Source organism: Rhopalosiphum maidis, chromosome 2 (genome assembly GCF_003676215.2).
Source record: "Rhopalosiphum maidis isolate BTI-1 chromosome 2, ASM367621v3, whole genome shotgun sequence".
Lineage (NCBI taxonomy): Eukaryota > Metazoa > Arthropoda > Insecta > Hemiptera > Aphididae > Rhopalosiphum > Rhopalosiphum maidis.
In genome coordinates, this window is record NC_040878.1 from 41,225,745 (window position 1) to 41,234,725 (window position 8,981).

At 24.3% G+C, this 8,981-nt stretch overlaps 2 protein-coding genes across 3 annotated transcripts; one reads left to right on the forward strand and one right to left on the reverse strand.

Moving 5' to 3' along the window:
* Positions 1-816: 816 nt before the first annotated feature.
* LOC113554120 (probable tRNA (guanine(26)-N(2))-dimethyltransferase) lies at positions 817-5,367 on the reverse strand. 2 transcript variants are annotated; one of them, XM_026957822.1, is made up of 10 exons: positions 5,307-5,367; positions 5,082-5,211; positions 4,526-4,661; positions 4,246-4,433; positions 3,562-3,793; positions 3,349-3,497; positions 3,098-3,251; positions 2,799-3,025; positions 1,730-2,032; positions 924-987 (listed from the first exon to the last, which is right to left on the reverse strand). In XM_026957822.1, exons 2-10 carry the CDS (start codon positions 5,192-5,194, stop codon positions 924-926), a joined length of 1,566 nt encoding a protein of 521 aa, XP_026813623.1. In that variant the 5' UTR covers positions 5,195-5,211; positions 5,307-5,367. The 2 variants fall into 2 exon arrangements, with proteins under 2 accessions (XP_026813624.1, XP_026813623.1); XM_026957823.1 differs by lacking the exon at positions 5,307-5,367 and having other exon boundaries at positions 817-987; positions 5,082-5,194.
* Positions 5,368-5,703: 336 nt separating this feature from the next.
* Positions 5,704-7,182, forward strand: LOC113554121 (mitochondrial import inner membrane translocase subunit TIM50-C-like). Its single transcript, XM_026957825.1, has one exon. It carries the CDS (start codon positions 5,972-5,974, stop codon positions 7,088-7,090), a length of 1,119 nt encoding a protein of 372 aa, XP_026813626.1. The 5' UTR covers positions 5,704-5,971; the 3' UTR covers positions 7,091-7,182.
* The last annotated feature ends 1,799 nt before the right edge of the window (positions 7,183-8,981 follow it).

Here is an 8,981-nt window from a genome sequence, read left to right on the forward strand (position 1 = left end):
TTGTCATTCACTTTACAACCAATACTTGCAATTTATTATGTATCATATAGTATAATGTATATATTATGCCGTATAGAACTGTATAATCTAAAAAAAAAACTGATATAATAGTTTTCTAATCGTGAACTTTTTCAATGCCATAAAAAAAAAAAAAATAGTCACTAAAATGGTAAACTTAACAGTTTTTAAAAATGTACAAATCCCTAAAACTAAAATTGAAATTAATACTTAATTTAAGTATGAAAATGTACTTAATGTGCTCACAAATCATTGTTAATTTATATCGGACTAAAGATTGAATTATGTACACCGATAATAAAGCTATTATGTATTGATAATAAAATAACAAATTAAAAATAGATACTATCCTGAGAGCTGCGATCATATTTTTCCTATTTAATAAGAAATAACATGCGCTTATTTAGTATTTACTATTTACCAGTACAATTGATTTTTAATTTCCATTGTAAAAATAACATTAACAACAAACTAAAAAGCACTGGATCCTGCATGACTCCAAAGAACAATGATCATGTTTTTTCTTATTACGTTATAAATTATTAAATTTATAAAAATATTTTGTATTGAGAAAAGAATAATAGCTTGATTATGGCTTGAGGTCTATATTAGAGACAATTATTGTATTATTGATATTTTAAATTGTTTTTACAATGTAATTTCCATTATGTAATCTTTAATAATATTGATTCACTTATGGCAAACATTCATTATTTAGTAATATTTACTAATCACTAAGAACCAGAAATAGATATCTTAAAACAACTTTATCAATGTATATAAATTATATATAATAATATAAATTATTCCATAAATTAAAACAATATTTATAAACTATAGGTTATATTGTAAAAATAATCTGTTATAACATAACATGTCATATTCAAGTTACATACAAAATTAAACTATTTAGAACATTTGATATCCGTTTCACCTTCCACTTCTGTAGCACTTAGGACAACTTTCTGTCTGAAACAAATATAATTTTAAATTATACAAAAATCAAAATAATTAAATAACACGACTATAATATAATTTTATAATAGAAATATATTATAAAAATTAGATTCTCGGATTTATATTGCAATGCATGTTTTATTAGATATAATTATAACTTTGACAAAAATTAAATTTTTTTTCTGAGCTTACTTTTATTTTACATATATTTAATTATTTTGTCATGATACATATTTTTATATTTTATGCATAGTTCATTATTTTTAGCAATAGTTTAAAATTAAATTTATTTATTTTCATGAGTATTCATCTAAGTGACTTAAATACTATATTTTGTTGAAATTCATGATGGCTATTAATGTATTTTACTCATAGATTATATACTTAATAAGTCTTGATGTTTTGTAAATACAATTCATCACAATTCTGAAATTATAAGAAATAAAAAACCACATTTTCTAAAATGGACAAGTTAACCATTAAAGTAAAGTACATATTTTTAAAACCTTTCGGTCACAAAAAAAAAAATTAAAAGAAATGTATCCAAATTTGAGTCTTCTACCAGAACCAATATTTAAAAGATTAGAAACACGTACGAGTGCAGTGAAATACTATTGAAGAATGAAATAACTAGTTGTAATTAAGAAGAAAATCTAAATATTAAACTATTTAATATATATTTATTTATCTACATATAACATTTTTTTAAAACAAGAATCTCAGCCCTAATAATAATAAATATTTAAATTCTTACTTTGAATTTCCTTTAGTTCCTGGTCCCCAGTATGGTGCAGGATTCTGTTGATAACGTACTAATCCCTGCAATGATTTGGGTACTGTATTATATTTTTTATCAAAAATGATTTCAGTCATCGACTGTTTAGACAAAATTGTTCTTGCTGCAACAGAATCTTGTAATCGTTTTTCGGATACTGGATGTGTTTGAACCCAAGTTCTAATGACATCCCAAATAACTGATTGAGGTGCATCAGTTTTAACACTATTTTGTGCACAATGTGATGAAGATACACGGTATCCAGCACCCACTAATGCAGAACTAAAATTATTTAAAAAATACATTAAATATATTAATATGTATTTTAACTTTTATATCACTCAAAAAATATTTCATAATTCTTTCATGTTGTATTTTATTTAGACTAAAATTAAACAAATAATATGACTTAAACATAATTTAATGTATAATTAATAATTATATATTATTTTTGATTAAAACTAGTGATGGGTTAAACCTTATTTTTTAAATCGAACTGAACTTTAAATTATTTTTTCAAACCCGAACTGAACTTAGAATCATTTTAAATCTAACGGAACTCAACCTTTTTGTAAACTTGTTTTTACCAACAGAATTACCAAGATATCGGAATATTACCATGGGTTTACTCAAAAATGATTTTTTTTGCTACAATAAATATGATAAAAATAAAAATAGCAAAATTATAAATGTAAATATACGGCCAATAGGTATAGCTCAATTTTTAAACCCTAAAAATACTTGATAGTTCAATTTGAATTTTTTTCATACAGAGTTCGAATTTTGAACATCAGTGGTTTGGTTTGATTTGATTTGAGATTCGAACAGTTCAACCCATCACTCATTAAAATATACATTTCAATATGAGATTTATATTTTACATTCAACTTAACAAATGTTTAAGAATAAAAAGTTGCTGTTCTATTTTGCCCTAGATAAAAATAGTAGACATTAATAAAGTGTTAATGTAAGAGTTTAAAAGTATTTTATACAATTATTTATAAATAAGTAGATAACAGAAAGAAAATAAAAACTGATTTATACTTACAAGAAGTATCTCAATGGCATTGCTTCACAATGAACAGTGTTGGTAAGTGAAGGTACTGTATAATACAATGGAATATCCTGTAATTCTTCTTGCATCATACCTAACATTCCTCTCATTCGCCTAATGGTATTAAATTTTTTTTCAGCTTCTTCAGTTTTTATGTAATTGCACAATTTAGTGAGAAATTCAGTGTTATACAAAGGACCTGTCCATATAGGACCTCCCATCTAATCAAAATTATAAAACAAAATATTAATATTAAACAAAATTTTTGTAAATTTTAAATTATAACCACTCACTAAATGAGGAAATCCACAATGTTCACATTTTTTGTCAACTGGTGGGCCAGACAAAAGAGTAAATTTCATATTTTTTGTATCTGATTTAGCAGAACCCAATGGTAATAAAGTTGTCATATTACATCCTCTACACTTATACACTGTTGACATTTTGCTATAAAGTAAACATTTGATGATAAATTTGTATTTATGTAATATACTACTTTACTAGTATTTAATTTATTTAATACTATTATATGAACTATATTTACCTAGACATTGTCTTACACATAAAAGGACTAGTACGTACAACTACAAATACCCTTATATAAAAATCAGCACTTATTGATAATAATGGTTCCATATAACGACCATATCGAGTACACACATTTGTAATTGTATGTAAAACAATTCTTAATGCCTAAATATAAATATAAATAAAAACTTAATAAATACAATTAAATAGCTATAGATATGACATATACCATTTCATGACAAGCTGGAGATCTCAATGATATTGAACCATACTTGGCATAACACGATTCTGGTGTATTACCAGCTAAGACAGCCATGTCAGTGCAAGTGACTAACAACAATCCATTGTCAGCAAGGCTACACACAGCTGGATCTAATAAATTTGTTGGGCATCCATAAGGATCTAAATCGACAACATCAAATTTAGTTTCAGATTCAAATTGTCTTTTTCTCATAACATGTCTATACAAAAAATAAATATATATTACACACGTGATGCAATTATCTATTAACTGTAAAGCAATTAAAAAATGAGTTAGTTTTGATTTAGATTTGACAAATATTTTAGGATTTTTAACATAGTTTTAAATAAGTTTTAATAATACACATACAGTGGAACCTCAAAAACATGAATTTTATTTTTGCCCCCAACTGATTCGAGTTATCAAGGTTCCGCTGTATGATAAAGTAGTTTTTTTTTTTTAAATATTGACATAAAACGTGTTTTTGCTATGTCTAACCTCATTAAATAAAAGATTGACATGAAAAACATAATTTTATAATATTTATATGTTCACATGAGAGTATGTAAAATATAATATGATTTTATTCCCTAATTTCTAAATTTCGTAACTTATTTGTTTATCTTGATATAAATATAATTAATTATTAATGGTTTATAAAATAAAACTTACGCAGCATCATAGAGTGTAGATGTAACTAAATTTTTAACATTGTTTTCTTCAATATTTTTATTCATTATTTGTACAGCAGTTTTTGATATATCATTAGCATATATTTGTTTAACTCCTGGAACTTCAAGAGCATATCTAATAGCTCGTAAACCTGTGGCTGCTAATGCTTCTAATATTTCTAAACCCGACTATAATGTTAAAAAAATATTGTTTACTTACTAAATGTTAACCAATTAACTATAACTTATAAATAAAAATTAACAAAATACATCCAACCAACTTCAATTTGTGTTCCAATTTCTAGTTTCACAGGTTCAGCTTGTGTTATATTATTCTCATCAGGGGATCTTTGTCTTTTTCTGGTTTTCAGTTTTTCGTTATGATGGATTTCAGAAAATACTGAAAGAACAGCAATACTGAAATAAATATAAAATAAATAAATCATTTTCAAGCAAAACATACATTTTTAGTAAAATAATTTTAATGAATTAAATAAATGGGAATAGGGGAATTTGTAAATTAATTAAAAGCTTTAACATGATAAAATTTTATTCTATTAAATAATAACAAAAAAAAATTATTTTTACTCTGAACATTTTTTCTATTTATAAGTTATACAAAACCTTTTAAATATTCAACTAAAAATAATTTCTAAGGAAATCAATAAAAATTTGAGAAAAAAATCATCAGTTAATTTGTCAAGATATTTTAATCCTTTTTAAGCGGTTACAAAATTGAATAATTCAACGATATTTGAGTTATATGCACATATATTGATATTCATAATATATTTATTTTTAATGTTTAATACGATAATAATTTAAGTATAATTTCACCTTAAATCTCTATTAAACTCTTGCACAGGATTATAAAATACTTTGCTAGAGCTAGGCACCCGAATTTTTGCTCTGCCTTCACTTATTTCTGTATATTCAGTTGAAGACTCCATACCGAAACGACAGCAACCTAAACAATAAATAATACAATTAGTATCAATAATTGACAATAATATAAAAATATATTTATAAAAAAATAATACATTTTTGTTAAATTATAGGTACCTTAGTTCAATGTCAAATAATTATTGAATTAATAAAATACTAATTATAAAAGTTTCAGTTTTATCATAACTAATACACAAAAGTTAAAAATTTTTAAACTTTTGGTTGCCTAATTATTACATGTTATTTAAATTAAAAAAAAAAAAATTGATTGATACCATAAAAAAAACTTTTAATTTTTGTGGTTTAATACATAACAAGCTGTAAATATACTAATAACTATACAGTATTTTTTGTCATGGTTTAAGATTTTAAACTATACAGTTTTGAATGTTTTGATATGGTTTTGAAATAAAGTTATGTACTGTCGTATTGAGGTTATGTCCACCGGTATGTTTTCATTTTTCTTATCTAACATTATTTTTCTGCCTGTCTACCGTGCTATCTGCCATTCTGCCATAGTGCCGTATTATAATATATATAATAATTTATTAGTATTTAATTAATTCGTTCATACTACATAGTGCATATTGACTATTAAACGTACGTCAACTTTAAAGTTTTTTGTTTTTACTATTATTACCTATTAGTTATTTGCATTATATCATGGTTATTTGATGACTTTGAAGTTCAGTGTTCAGCTTCAGGTTTGGTGATATGTACATAATATTTAGTAGTTTTCTATAATATGCCTACAAATTAACATTTGATAGAACAATATAAATATGGCACAATTTTTATTCCGAGGACTTCGACTGTGCAACACTACTATTTTGAACAAAACAGCAGTGTGTTGCAAATGCGAGAGAAATACATTCAAACTGATAACGAACATTCAACCATCATTTTTTTCGTTGTTAAACAAGAAATTGTATAGTTCTCAATCTGAAAAAAAACCTGCTGAAACATTAGGAACGACACGTGCACTTGATCCACTAGATATATTTGGCGAGAATAAAGATGAAAGACGTAAGGAAAAAGAAAAAGCGATAAAAAACTTAAAAATAGGGTTCTTCTTCATAGGTGCATCTTTAATGATGGTTCTTGGCACTGGTCTTTATGTTTTAATGGATGACAATTATTATAAAAAAAATGAAGATGAAAAAGATATATATCCAGTACGTCTGTTTAATCGTGGACGTTTGGCCGTCAGAGAGTTTTTTGAATCGATGAGAGCACCTTCTTATGAAAAACTATTGCCTGATCCTTTGCCATACCCATATATCCAGCCACCTTACACATTAATTATAGAAATGACAGACCTGCTTGTTCACCCAGAATGGACATATACAACCGGATGGAGATTTAAAAAGAGGCCAAATGTTGATCATTTCCTAGAGCAAGTATCTCAAAATTATGAAATAGTTGTATTCACAGCTTCGAATGGATTTAATGTTTATCCAATTTTAGACAGTTTGGATAAAAATAATGTAATTATGTATAGACTTGTTAAGAATGCAACTGACTATATTGATGGACATCATGTAAAAAACATTGACCGTATTAACCGTGATTTATCCAAAGTTATTATGGTTGATTGGAATGCAGATTCAGTAAAATTACAAAGGGAAAATGCTTTGGTAATACCCAGATGGACAGGTGAAGATGGTGATCAACAGTTGATTCAATTAGCTGAGTTTTTAAATGTAGTTTCAGCTAGTGAAGTGAATGATGTACGAGAAGTACTCTCATATTATAAACAGTTTGATCACCCACTTGAAGTTTTTAAAGAAAATCAAAGAAAATTATTAGAAATGCAAGAAGAACAAAAACAAATATCAGGCACACTTCCAATAAATAAAGCAAGAGGCTCGTGGAAAGATAAATATCTGTATGGAAAATAAATTTTAACTGTTATTACATATTTGTATTTTTGTTTTTATACCAACAATAAAGTAGGTAGTAGACATTAATACTGCTCGTTTATTATTTACTCTATTATAGTTATTTTTTAATTAAAAATGTCACCTGTTCATGCTTAGTAGTAAAACTATTGAAAACACTTGAATAGTTAATTTGTTAGATATTATTTAGGTATATCTAGTTAATAAAATCATAAATTGTAATAATATAAATAATTTTGTACTTCCTTAGAATATATCTAAGTAAATAACTTTTGTTAAATATAGATCTAAATATTTATTTCACTTGATTAATAATTTTTATTGATAAAAAATAAATTTGGACTACAAAATAATAGATGTTGAATTAATTATAATCAATACTTCAATGATATGTACCCCTTTGAGTTTATTACACAACAAGCAACAATATAACATGATTGCCAAATTAATGGGTGTTCAGAAAGTTACTTCAATTATATCTTATGAAAAATATTGTTTAGTTACATTTTTCATTTCAAAGTAATTTTTGACAATATTTCAAATACAGCATATCATATTTAACCTGCAGTGTATCAAATATCTATTAATCTTTAAAAAATTAATTTCATTGTTATGTGTATGTACTATGTTTAAAGACCACTTATATAACAATAGCAATATTACTCGTGAATAAAATTTTTATTTAAAGTCTTAAAAATGTATATACCTATATTTATTATTTATACATATGCATTAACAAACTAAAATAGGGTTATACTGCATTTAAGAGTAGCACTTGATTTAAAAACAAGGGAGAAACAATTGATTGAAAAAGTGTAAGGATAATGTAACATCTTATCAATAATATATAAATAACACTGTGTACATAAATAATTATACTATTTATACTACCTGTTGTAAGTCATTTAAAAATACTAAAAAAACAGATATATAAAACATCTTTTATACCTGTAAAAACGCATTTACTTAAAACTTCATATAAAAAAGCTTAAATTCAAAACATTAACACGAATATATATTAATTAAAATATGAAATATATGATAAAATAATGTAATACATATTTTTAAAATACATACCTAAAGAATTTTACTTATTTAGTATCAGTTAAATATTAATATTTTTATTAAAAAAAATAGATATAAGGATTTATTATCAACTTACGTGTATTATAATATAATATTGGATATTGTTTTACTAAACATTTTATTCGATTAAAATTCATGACTTTTTAAAATTATTGGTCTTCACAAATATAAAATAAATATTTTAAATTCTAAAACTTGAAAATATTATTTTAGATATAGATAAATGCATAAAATAAATCAATAAAACATATGGGCTTCAGCCTTGTTTGGAAAAAAAAATAGTTTCTATAAACTTAAGGTTTACAAATTATTCTTAGTGACATAGTAGTTTTGTATTATAAAATAAAAAAAATATTGTTATTAACTTGGATTGTAAGTTCATTATACATCTATCTATGAAAAATACTTATTGATAAACAATATACATTCTGTATAATTCGTTATTACTTATTAATATTTTAAAATATATTCTTGAAATTATTTTTCATATTCATAAATAAAAATATTATGAAAAAGAAGTGTTTATCTCTGAGGTTTTAAGATATTTAAACATTTTAAACCAATAAAAAATTAAACGAGTTAGACATAGAAAAGAGATAAACTTATAAGTGATAACGATAAGCGAAGACTATTGTTATTATAATTTGAAATTTCTTTATGAATAATGTTACAAAATTATTTATTTATTTTTTATGTTTAAAAGGTATTCGAATCCTGAAAATTCACAAATTATGTATAAATACATTTCGTTTTTAACTTTTTTTATTATGTAATCAGCAGCAGAGAAAGCTGTGTGAACAATACT

What these genes read in the sequence shown, in the direction of transcription:
- LOC113554121 (XM_026957825.1), top strand. Translation starts at nt 5,972, where the DNA reads ATGGCACAATTTTTATTCCGAGGACTTCGACTGTGCAACACTACTATT.
- LOC113554120 (XM_026957823.1), bottom strand. Translation starts at nt 5,194, where the DNA reads ATGGAGTCTTCAACTGAATATACAGAAATAAGTGAAGGCAGAGCAAAA. An exon ending in TCTACACTCTATGATGCTGC is followed by an intron (nt 3,794 to 4,245) that starts GTAAGTTTTATT and finishes TTTTTTGTATAG; the next exon opens with ACATGTTATGAGAAAAAGAC. An exon ending in GGAACTAAAGGAAATTCAAA is followed by an intron (nt 988 to 1,729) that starts GTAAGAATTTAA and finishes TATTTGTTTCAG; the next exon opens with ACAGAAAGTTGTCCTAAGTG.